We start from the raw sequence: 12,851 nt of genomic DNA, 5'->3' as shown, positions 1-12,851 counted from the left end.
TACATTAATAGTATGATGCATAAGTTCCACCCATGGGTAAGAAATGCATATGTTCTAATGCCCTTGACAGAAAATGACTTATACAAAACATTTAGCAGTACTAATTCAAAAATCTTTGTCTTATGGGCAGAGATTGGTCAGAGGAACCCAACCCAATAGACATAGAAACTACTAGACTATAATTTGTAAACCCCATAATTGCTGTAACCATTCTGGAATAGTTATTTATTGCACATTTGCAATTTATTCCTCATTTCTCAGATCCCAAAATTAGCAATGTGTCTTTAATACATAATTTTTAAACATTAATATATTTGACGATCAGTAGTTACAGCTACACAAGATCTCTTTTTAGTTAGGAAGTTTCCGTAATTTAGGTTTGCTCTCATATAACGCAATCTCTGTTTCATTAGTTATGTGAATTATACTTTCTACATTTGCAGTACAATTAATCAGGATCCCGCAGCACAAAACTCTGTGAGAAATATTAGTCTGGACTAGAGAAAGATTTAATGTCTGAGATCATAGAGTGGTTGGGCTATAAAAGACATGGCAACAACCCAATCAGGGAAGTGATTTAAAATGGAGTAATCTACTCTGGTTTAAAAAAATAAATAAATAAAAACTGCCCAGTGGCCTCTAGAGTGAACAGAACAGAGCAAATTAGAGACAGCAGACACTGCAAGTTTGAGCCCACGTTTTTCTCCTTTAACATGAAACACTTCTGTACGATCTTTGAGAAAACTGATGCGTGAAATGAAGATGCTGTTGACCTCCGAGTAGACATAATCTTTAACTCGATAAACCCCCATTTCCTACTTTCTGCAGAATGTTTGTACAATAACAAAAGATATGGCCATGTTTACTGGACTTTGGTTCAGGTTGAAGTTAAATGCTCAACAGAACAGAAAATTTAGCAAGATGTGCAGATTCCAGTGCAGGTGTTTTGTGAATGAGTTGTGTGACTTGGGGTGAAGATTAGGTTTGTGTGCCTTGTATCCCTGCATATCAGGGACACTGGCCAGGATGATCTCCATCTTTACTTAGAACTCTTGAAATTATTATAATTTTTACATCTTCAACATATCTGAGTGTATATATAGTATATGTTTTAAACATATGGGTTATCTGTTATTATTATATATGTAGTATGAAAATATATCACTGTAAAGCCAGTAAGTTGAGGTCATATTTTTTTTTAATTCTTTTATTTTGATACTCTTTACATAGTTGATTAGGGCACAAAGGGTCAATGGCTACAGGAAAGTGGCTAAGACCATTGTTTCCACATTAATATTATTATTTTTTTCTGTATCTGGGGTCAGGGGAGAAACAAAGGGAAAAGCCCCACCCAGCCTCCCACCCATCACAGGTCCTCGATGTGGGGCACGCTCTGAGGGTCCTGCTCATGCAGTTTTGATAGTTCAACAGTTCTCAATTGCTGCCAATCTCACTGCTCCCAGCACAGTGGAAACTCTTCAGAATCCACTGGCTGACATAGTGTCTTCATGGTTGAGGTTCTGAGATCAGCAGTTCAGTTGGAGGGATCCCCGGAGAAACTTCATCTGAGGTGATCCCAGACCTGATTCTTGTGTGTGCTTGCCAGTACAGAGTCCAGCACAGTCCGTTGCCCCAATTAGCTGATGCACTTGCTGGTGGTTGCAATTGCTGGGTCAGTTCTGTTTCCAGCCCTGTCTTTCATGCAAACCAATGGGTGTTGCAGTCCAGCCTGGTCCTGCCAACTTCATACTCGGCCCTCACACAAACCAGTAGGAGCTGCAACCTAGTTGAGGCGACTCCCCATAACTCCCACCAGGCCTATCCTGGTCATATGTTTTTAAATGAGTTGTAGAAGATGTCTGTTCTAAATCAGTCATACTCAAAATTAACAACTTCAGTGATTATTTTACAGAATGTAGGGAGAAATTTTAGATCTGAAACAAGTCACTGTGTCCCAACAAAACAGGTTGCAAACCTCACCTAGATGCTCACTCAACACATCCGCAATGTTTAACATTCAACTCCATATCCTCATGAAGAAGCCACAATGTCCTAGGAATTCACATAGAGCATAAGAAATCTGTGGAGCCTGACTGTATAATGCTTGTAATTGAAATTGCAAGCGAAGCTTAGCAACACTGATTTAATCTACAGATGCTTATTGAGTACCTACCACATTCTGTTTACTGTTGTGGGCACTGGGGAGAAGTGAACAAGAGAGGCATTACTATGTACAAATAGCTTATGCTGTAATTTAGGTAAATGTGTTGCTAACGGAAGGAAAGATGTAGCCTAAGAAACAATTTGCAAGTCGAAAATCATCCTTTTGCCATTCTTAAACAGAACTGATAGCTTGCCTATGTCAGTCATTAGGAATTTCTTTAGCAGTAGGTCAAGGTCATTCTAACAACCTTTGCTCCCAGAGTTCACCCTATGATCCCCGTTCCAACCTGCCCAGGATGTGGAAACCAAAGGAACATTTGACACAGGTCACCATTATAATGCTAAGTCAAGGCAGATGCTGATAGATTTCAATATATGGAAATATTATAACATAGGAATCATTAGCACTGTCTAGTACCTTAACCATTTATGCTTTCGTTGTGTTGAGAATATTGAAAATTCTCTCCTAGAACAACTTTGAAATAAATATGGACAGTTATTAAATGCTATTTAAAAATCCAAGTCAAAATACGATAAAATCTAGAATTTTAAATGACACTGCTTACAGATGAACTATGCAGATATCACATGTGAGCATAGTCATTTTGGATCCTTAATTTGTCTAAGACCCTGAACTTGAAAGAAAAATGGAAATGACCATGTTTCCTAAGTGCAGTTTAATCATATGCTTTGGCTATGGACAATTCTGGAAGGTTTTGGTCATCAGAAGTGACATCTCTGAGCTGTCAGGGTGTAGGTTGTTGTACCCTCATGATTTCATATAATTAACATGAGGGTATCTGGAGCAACCCTTGTGGAGAAGATGCCAGTAGATCTGTGTTACATTTACTGATGTGCTTCTTGGTAAAGGAGTTTTTATTTAGATGAGTGATACAGTTGAACCCTGGAATTCTAGTAATCACTCCAACGTCTCTGGGGAAACTAGCAATCTTTTTTAAACTTTATTTATTTATTTTTTTGACAGTCTTGACATAATTAGGGTAAAAAGGTTCAAGCACTACAGGAAGATGGGCAAAACAATTAGTTCTGTATTGTTTCCTTAATATATCTGATGTTAAAGGGGATTTTAAGGGAGAAGCCCCACCCAGTCTCCCACCCACCCCAGGTCCCAGATGTGGGGCATGCTCCGAGGGTCTTGCTCAAGTGGTTTTGATAGTTCACCAGTTCTGAATTGCTGCCACTCTCACCACTCCAAGCATGATGTGGTTGTTGGAGAACCCACTGATTGACATAGTCCATCATAGAGTCTCCGTTTGCCCAGTATTTTCATTGCCAACATATAGCTGAGGTGGTTGATTGACTTATTCTGTCCTCTGTCTTTTGATGGTTAGAGTTCTGAGTCCGGAAGCTCGATTGGGGGGATACCCAAAGAAACTTTGCCTGAGGTGTTCCCAGACCAGATTCTTGTATGTACTAGCAAGTACAGGGCCTGGCACAGTCCCTTGCCTCTATCAGCTGGTGGTTGTAATTGCTGGGTTGGTTCTGTTTCCATCCCTGTCTTCCTCTGGAACCAATGGGTGTTTGCAGTCCAGCCTGGTTCTGCCCAGCACATACTCGGCCCTCACATAAACCAGTAGGAGCTGCAGCCTAGTTGGAGTGACCCACAATAACCCCCACCAGGCGCGTCCCCTACCCTGGTTTGCCAGTATGTGTGGCAGACTAGTCCAGTCTGTCCCACATCCCCTTCTGCTCTCACATATATCAATGGGTATTAAAACCTGGTTTCATCTAACCAGCTCAACTATCCAGCCTTCACGGATGTTGTTGGGTGTCTCTTTGTCTAGTCACCCCACCCCTGTCCAAGTTTTTGTGCCCTCCCGTGAGAGGTGGTAACCCAAGAGGGAGGAGCCCACTATTTCCCTCCCAGGCCACTCCCACTCCCAGATTATGCATTATCCAGGTGGTTCTGTGGTTTATTTTGATGGAACTAGCCCCCAGTGCCAACTTCTGCCAGCTGATGCTGTGGCTAAGCCCCAACAACCCTTACCCACTCTAACTGTAGATTGTACCAGTAGGAATAATCAGCCCAGCCTGGCTTTTCCCTGATCTGGTCCACCTGAGGTGCACAGGTGTTGTAGCCCTGCCTAGTCTGGTCTGTCCCCATCCCAGCTCACGCTCTCCAGTGGGAGTAGCTGTCCAGCAAGGGAACCACCCTTTATTCCCCTGCCGACTCTGCCCTCTCCCTTCCTGATTCTCACGTGTGCTGGTTGGGTGCTGCGGTCACATCTGGCACAGGCAACCTCACCTTGGCATTCCTTGTTGTGTACTGCTTTTGTTGCGACCGACTTGGCTCGACACACACTCTGTTTTGGCGTTCGGATTTGCCAGTGGATGACGTGAACTGATTCAACTGTTTTTTTTTTTTTTTGTCAACTTTAAATCCTTTTTTATTGTATTCTGGGCCATTTTGCTCAAACAGATGGGATTTAGGGCTGTTGATTAAGTAATGGGTTCAATCACTGCTTAAGATTTCCTAACCCCAAATTGGAGCGCCTGGTTTGAGTCCCAGCTGCTCTGTTTCTGGTCCAGCTTCTTTTTTTTTTTTTTATTCATTGATTACATTGTATTATGTGATACAGTTTTAACAGACATAACCAACGGGAAAACCCTGGGAGGAATCCCTAAAATCTTCCATTCTCTGTTCTTGTGGACATCCTCTGGTTCTATCTTAAATATGGCCATTGATTGTGTACTATCTTTTTTTTTTTTTTTTTAAAGATTTATTCATTTTATTACAGCCAGATATATACAGAGGAGAGACAGAGAGGAAGATCTTCCGTCCGATGTTTCACTCCCCAAGTGAGCCGCAACGGGCCGATGCGCGCCGATCCAAAGCCGGGAACCTGGAACCTCTTCCGGGTCTCCCACGCGGGTGCAGGGTCCCAATGCATTGGGCCGTCCTCAACTGCTTTCCCAGGCCACAAGCAGGGAGCTGGATGGGAAGTGGAGCTGCCGGGATTAGAACCGGCGCCCATATGGGATCCCGGGGCTTTCAAGGCGAGGACTTTAGCCGCTAGGCCACGCCGCTGGGCCCGATTGTGTACTATCTTGATGCTGGTTTGCTAAGAGTGAGAAAGTGAGAACTGAACTTGCCCAAAAATACGTGATATAAACATGGCCTCTAAAGAATCATTGCTGAGCATGATCTTCAGATTTTTAGTTACTTGTTTAGTGAAGAGACAGAAAGCGTTCCTCTGCTGACTGAATCACACAATGGCCAGAGCCCAAGATGAGAACTAAGCACTTAAACCAGCACTTCCACATGCATAGATGGGACCCAAATACTTAAATGGACACTACTGCCTCTCGGAGTCCATGTGAGTAGGAAGCTGGAGTCAGAGCCTTTGCTGGAACAGGAATCCAGGCACTCCACAGAGTGATTCAGAGATAGTCCCTGAGCACGAGCTTTGAAAGGAAACAGAGGTAGACTTGAGATGCCCCACTTTATACTCTTGTTCTGCACTTTTAATCACTGAAGCCATTTTAGGGCATACGCAAGAACGGGTGGCTGTGTTTCTGCATGTTCTACTGCCTGAATGAACTTCCCACACCCACAGGAGATTCTCCACCTGTCATGTCAGTGTCTGCCTGATGTGGTCCACTGCAGAACCTATGCAAAACAGGCCTCATGTTTGCCTAATTATCCTCCAGTGCTAGTGCAAGGCTGACTTGAGAGGCCCTGGGATTTCCTGAAGCCTTGGATAGTGTTCAGCGAGCCTAATACTACTTCTTAATTATTTCTTGTTACAAGAGGAGAGGGGGAACACAGGTGAGGCACAAGGATAATAATTCCAATCCCTTTTCTACCTATTGTCAATTAAGCACAAAACTCTTACTTTGCTCTCTGTGTTGTTTGTTTGTTTGTTTGGCTATGACTCTGTGGTTGTGATGTCACACAAACTAATCACAGATATGATTGATGAATTAGGGATCCTTAATGGGCAGTGACTACAAAAGTGCAAAAAAGAGCAAACAAACATTTACCAAGTAGTTTTTGAAAAAAAAAAACCTACTGTGTGTTATATTGTAGTTACCACAAATAAGACAAATTCTGCAGAAAGGGGAATGACCACTGCAAATGGGATCATTGCCTGAGAGTTCATGAAAAGTCAAATTTTTCCGTGCCACAGAGGCAGGGAACTTGTACTTAGCTGGTTTGGAAGGAGGAGGGCACCCCCAGACTAGACCATGGCATGAGCCAAAACTTTAGTATGAGACTGACCAGATAATGGATTTGTGGCGTCTAGTTGGGAGATTTGTGTTGATTACCTCTGAAAACTAAATCCCGCTTGATGTAATGGAATGAGTTAATAGAAGAACATAGAAATGCGCAGAGTGATTGACTATGCCATGATGCCTACAGAATTATAAGAGATGGTTGCATGAGGCTGCCCAAGAATTACTGCAGCAAATAAGGGAATAGCCAGAAAATGGTCAGACCTTAGAGTCAACTTCTCATTAATTGAAGGAGACAAAGAATGTGGAAGCTAAGTTAAAACAGCACCTGTTTTGGGGGAGTGGGAAACATAGGTACCATAGCATGCAAACTATAATGTAGAAAATAGTCAAAATGATTTCTGACATACAAACAGGAATTGACTGGCCGAGGGAAATGAAAGGGTAGTAAACATGGAATGTGCTGACATGTTTGAATGAAGATTGTCTAGAAAGCAGTTTGCCTTGCCAGTTACAATTTAGGTTGTGCTTCAAAGCCTGGATCTTAAAAACAACACCAGCTGTAGAATCACATGTATCTCTGTGTGTTCAAAACCTGCAGGAGCAGATTTCAGATCAACACAGCCCCCAGAACCCTATGCCTCCTGCCCACCTCCCACCCTGTGGTTTGTAGATTTGACCCATCCGTCTGTGTGTGAGCTCTCTCGGGTCCCCAGGATGTGGGCTGTATGCAGCTGGCCACATTTGTTCCCTAGTGGAGGCTGGGTGTGGGCGGGGGTACAGTTACAAATCGCTCCAAAGAACAATGGGTGTCATGGGAATGCTTTGGGAGCTTAGAATATATAAACTGTAAGCCGGATAACTAAAGATTGAATTACCAACAAAAGTAAAAGGTAGATTGTTCTCTGTGTTGTATGCATACATATACACATCTACAGAAGTATTTGCATTACACTTGTGACAAAAGCAGATTGCAGAATAATATGTAGGTGAAATCTGCTAAATGAGTGTAAATGTCATGCAGCTGCTTACTAATAGGTATGCCTAAGCCTGTATGTGTCTGCAATCTCTCATATGATGTAACAGCACAGGGAAAAATCTTAGACACTTGTGTAGAGGACTTTTTCTTGATGCTCGTTATATCTTGGTGATGGGATTAGTTTCCCCCCTTTGTGCATAATTATATTTTTTCATTTGGGATATAATAGCCTTAGTAACTATGTAAGCAATCAAAGTGATTTTGAAAAAAAGTATAGCAATATAAAGAAATATTTTCTAAGTTTAAACTTGGAAATATGTCCAAAAATTGGTACAACTGGGTAATAATTACTTATCAATTTCCTTATACCCAGGAGATACCTCTCTAAGAGAGGTGTCCATCAGTCTTAGAAAAGCTGCTGTGGTTTTCCCAAATTACAGCTCAGCTGCTACAATTCAAAATTGCAGCATTCTTTTGCCTACAGGAGAATGAAGGGACCCTCCTGGGCCCATCCGTACTCCACAGCTATCATGAAACTCTTGCAGAGCCATAGACTAACTGAAGTTGACCACACAGAATGCCAGATGTGTTGCCAGAAAAATGGTGGCAATCACAAATAGACAGCCCCCTATTAATAAGGATCTCTTGAGTTGGGACAGGAATAGGTATTTGTTGCAAAGCTCCCCAGGTGAATCTAATGTGGAGCCACATAGAATTCATGTGGAGCAGGACCCTCATGGATACATTTGCTGAGGGGTTATTTGCACACAACCTTGTGGAGAGGGGTAAAAATTAAAGTGGACTCAGAAGATTGAGTTGATCCAGGCTTAGTTGTCGCATGGCCCTGAATGATTCTACAAACAGAATAGCAGAAGCATGGTGTGCGGAGTCAGCAGCTCTTGAAAAGCTGGTAAGGTCATTGGGTAGCCCTCACCAAGCAGACTACCCTGGGGAGAAACTGATCTATGGGAGCAGCTTGTTGTCAAGGTACTATTGTTTCATGCAGGCAGCAGAACCCAACTTTGATGCTGATGCTGAGGGACCAGGGTTCTCCAGAACCTCCGAGGCTTCTATCCTTTTGCACAAGTGGATGTACATGGGTGCCTGAGTTGGGCTGGACATTCGACTAACAAATCCCATGAAAGAGCTGTGGTCCTGAGTAATTTCTACTTTGATCTTGAATGGATTTCTGTGGACTGTCTTTGGTTGTTGCCATGCAAATTTACAGTGAGTGACGGCAAGGAAGCCACAGGGGCCTGCAGTCTCTGCCCTTTTTTTTCTGTATCAGCAAACTAAACATTTTTGTCTTGCCTTTATCACTTAATAGTAGAGGCTGGGACAAGACCCAAGTTCTGCATCCATTCAAATTCTTCTGTAATTCGCCAAGAGTTCTGATTTGGGGTTATAGTTTGTCTCCATACAGCACAGAGATTGGGAGATTTTTTTCCTCACCTTGAGTAAATGAGGTTTGTGATAATCATCATTATTACTGACTCCCACTGGTTGCACTCATGACTGCCAAACATCTGTTAGCCCTGTACTTCAGGCTTCATCCCCTCTGCCAAAATTCAAGGACATTTTAGTCCCATTTTACTGCAGATAACATTGAGGTCTCACAGTCAAGAATAGAGATATCCAGAGATCTAAATGTGGTCTAACCTTAAGAATGAGCACTATTTTTCCCCAGACATGCATCGCTAGTAACAATGGCTGGGTCAGAGGGAGAACCACCCTGCTTCTACACTATATGTGCCTGTCTCCTGATTTTCTGTCTTGCAGCCTTAGCCTTGGGGTTTTTCAGTCCCATTCACCCCTTCTTCCTTCAGAGCATTACCTGGTAGAACTCTGCAACACTGTGTACTTTCCTAGCCTGGCTGGTTTAGATTTATTTTTCTGGGAGGTGGTTATATATCTCACCTGTTTTTAATGTACTTTCATTTTGCTCCCCAGCATAATCTCCATTCCCGCAGTTTAGAAGGCAGAAAATACTGTTAAGCTCAGCTAGAGCCCTAAACAGATGTTCCGCACGTCTCCTAGTGTAGCTGTAGCTATGCATCATGCTCAGGCGTCTTAGCCTTGGCCCGCCAGCATTGCTGTGCCCATGCCAACTGCTAGCAGAGAACGTGCAGTAAGCAGAAACTGAAGGTGGGTTAAATCTACCAAAGTCAATTTATTCTAACTCTTCAGTGCATTGGCATCTGGACTTCATGAGGCACCACCTAACTTGGGGAAAACTAGTAGGGTTGAGTAAAGAAAATGCAAGTGTTCTAAGAAACCTGACTCTGTAAAATATCACATCAACATGAGAAAACAGTTGCTCTTTGGGGGGTTTAAATTATAATGAAAAATTTCCTGGAGATTACTCCCTGCCATCTCATTTTACTTGTCTTTAAAAAAAAAAATCAGTTGCGCATTTGTAAGAGTTTGATGCATGCACAATTTTTAAAAGTGACTTCTGTAATAAGACAGCAAAACATACAAGAGTGTCAGTTGAAACATAGTGCAGGGGCTAGCGCTTAGCCTAGCAAGACCATGTTCCACAGCAGTTTGCTTTGCTTTGGTTCTCCTTCCTGTTAATGCAGACCTGGGGAGGCAGGAGTGATGGTTTAAGTAACTGGCTTCCTGAATTGTCCCCATACAAGCAAGTATTTGGGGATATCACCACGAGATACAAGTACTCTGTATGTCTCTCTCTCTCAGATGTTTTCTAAAGCACACTTCCCCTTTATAGACTGCAAGAGCTCTCTCCTTAAATCAGTAATAAATGCAAAGGGTAGGTGAGGGGAGAGATGACCTCAGAATACAGCTGTGTTTATATTACTGAGTGGGATTATGGTACAATCAGGTACTATGTGTGAAGTTCTCAAACACGTACTATGTGAGATTTGATTCCATTTAAAACATAAATTCAAGCTGACAGTCTCACCTCTTGTAGTTCCCCTTCAAGCAGAGAAAGGAATTGTGTGGCTGACTGCTCCAGGCCCCCACTCTGTGACTCCATCAAGGATTAGCAGCCACCTCCATTCTTGACTCTGCCTGTCCCAGCTAAGCCCTAGGAAAGGACCTACAGCAGAGGCAGATACCATGAAGCCATGAAGGTCGTGTGATGCCCCTTGGCCTGGCTTCTGCATACTGTCTCCCCCAGTATGTGCCTGAGATAGGATAGTGGCCGAGAAATGGAGATTAGAGGGACAAGTTGAAGGCATCAGAACTCAACATGACCTGCAAAACTAGATGTTGAGGGTTATCAGATGGGGCAGGAGAGGGCAAATGGAGGGCACTAGGGAGAATTGGTAAAAATGTTTCTACTGAGCTGGAGACCCTGCTGAATGTCTCTTGATGTCCACCCTCTGACATGGAGCAGTTACAAATGCCATGGAGATATAATGCTTCTTCTGTTGAGAAAGCATAATGGAGATGTGAAACAAAAACAAAAAATGTTTTTTTAGAGAGGAATTCTAGCCTGCCACTTGCAAGCCCATACTCACACCCAATAAGAATGGGTGCAAAGGCAAGTTGCAAACTTCTTAACCAGGCCTTGGTTCCAGGAAACCCATGCAGGACTCCTTTAAATATGTACTGAGTGGTTCATGTTTCTCTCATCACCTGCAGTGCAGTGGCATCTCTTACCTGGCCATATATTAAAAAGATACAGGCTGCAAGCTCTCTCTTCTCATCCTCCTGATAAAATCTAGTCAACCTAAGAGGGTAAAAATGCCAGTACACCGGAGGGGAAAATAAATTCTTCAAAAATGAAGTCATCAGCTTAGAAAAATATCTCAAAAGAGGCAAATAACAAATCAGAATGAAAATGAAAAAGCATGGGCAAAATAATCCAGATTTGTTTGCCAAAATGGAGAAAATGTTTCATTGATGCAGGGAGATAAAACTGATGCAGGAAATAAATCTGCCGCATACAAATTTATTAAATGCAACTTTCTCTTTTTCTTTCTTTTAGATAAAAAACCTCTTCATGAAATAAAACCCCAAAGTAAGTTATTTTTCCTCTTGTGGATGCAATTTATTCTGCTGTTTGCTGCCTTCCTGTTGTGTCTGCTTAGGAACTGAGCAGAAAGGAAGTTCGTGGGAAAGGGCTTTTCGGGGTTGGTCCTTGTTAAGTTTAAAGTCACATATCAGAGATTTAGAACCGAAAGAAATATGCACACCTCTTCACTCCCTCTCAGGGAAACTAAATCCCTGCTTCTAAGTCCATTGCACTGCAGATGTCATCTAGAATTCTGACTTTTGAAGAGACGGATGGCATTGAAATTAATAAATATTTGTCAGTACATACTATCCTGAGCACCACCTCTGTGCTGAAGTCTGACTCTACACCTCTCCTCCTCAGAGGTGGCCGCACCTGAGCGCATAGCCCAGAATCGTGGCTACTGTGACGTCCAAGGCAACTTGGCAGATAAGGACCTGAAGTTCCACAGGGAAACAATTAGGAACTGGGAGTGTTAGTGTCAGTGCTTGCTCCACCCTCCCCCCATTCTTCTCCCCCTCTCCTCCTCTTCCTCCCTGTCTCCTACACACACACACACACACTCACACCATGCAGCCTGTCTTTCCAAGGAGCCCTACAATGTCTACATTGGATGTATCTGATGGTGTTGGAGCAAGCACAGCTGGAGTGAGCAGTGGCAGAGGTTCACATGCTAGATTACATTTCAGGATGACTTGGAGGACTTGGCAAAGACTCCCTTGTCATTCTTTCGTGAATCAGAATTGTGGGAGGGGGGGTGTCAATGTTAGAAGGTGGTAGTCTTCACTGTTGTTCTCAGTGTGTGTTTACATGCATATGGAAAGCAGAGCCACAGAGAAAGAGGATGAAACAGATCTTTCATCCACAGATTTACTCTCTAAATGGATGCAACAGTAAGATTTGGGGCTGGCTGCAGCCAGAATCCTAGAACACCATCTAGGTCTTCCACATTAGTGGCCAGCGCACCAGTATTGAACCATTTTCTGCCTTCTTTGGCACAATAGCAGGAAGATAGATTGAAGTGGAACATCTAGGCCTTGAATAGGCACTCAGATATGGAATGCTGGCATCCAAGGCAGAGATTTAACCTGCTACACCAGTCCCAGAAATCTTTATTTTGTTTTAAAGCTTCTTGGGTGATTGCCCCACCCAGCTTGGACTAAGAAGCTCTGTCTTATGAGTGTGTTTCAGGGTCCTCACATGTCAGAATCTTGGATTATGTTCAATATGAGGGGACTCCATATAGCTCATAACAATGGACTTAGAAGATAGATGTTAGTGCAGCCAACTTGAAATCCATGCATAGTTTTTCTGTGGTACACATCTTCCCTGACCTGTCCTGACCTCTCAGGTGGCCCCACATCAGAACAGAGCAAGCGAATGAGATGGCATACTCCTGGGAGTTCCTAAGAGCCTGCATGCTAATAAAGTCCCCAAGCCATTCTCTGGCCCTTAGGTGAGGCACCTGGGGAACCCTCATACCTAGGGCATCCACAGCTTGGCTCAGTCTTGGAGGGAGAAGAGTTT

The 12,851-nt window shown here is 43.0% G+C and overlaps 1 protein-coding gene across 1 annotated transcript in view; it reads left to right on the top strand.

Moving 5' to 3' along the window:
- UNC5D (unc-5 netrin receptor D) overlaps positions 1 to 12,851 on the top strand; it is a 543,052-nt gene that overhangs the window by 446,237 nt on the left and 83,964 nt on the right. Inside the window, exon 8 of the mRNA XM_004592710.2 lies at positions 11,298 to 11,330. Within this exon, the coding sequence (XP_004592767.1) occupies positions 11,298 to 11,330 (33 nt within the window). The remainder of the gene's footprint in view (positions 1 to 11,297; positions 11,331 to 12,851) is intronic.

Source organism: Ochotona princeps, chromosome 11, assembly GCF_030435755.1.
Source record: "Ochotona princeps isolate mOchPri1 chromosome 11, mOchPri1.hap1, whole genome shotgun sequence".
Lineage (NCBI taxonomy): Eukaryota > Metazoa > Chordata > Mammalia > Lagomorpha > Ochotonidae > Ochotona > Ochotona princeps.
Note: the sequence above shows the minus strand (reverse complement) of the source record. Positions and strands in the feature narration are given on the sequence as shown.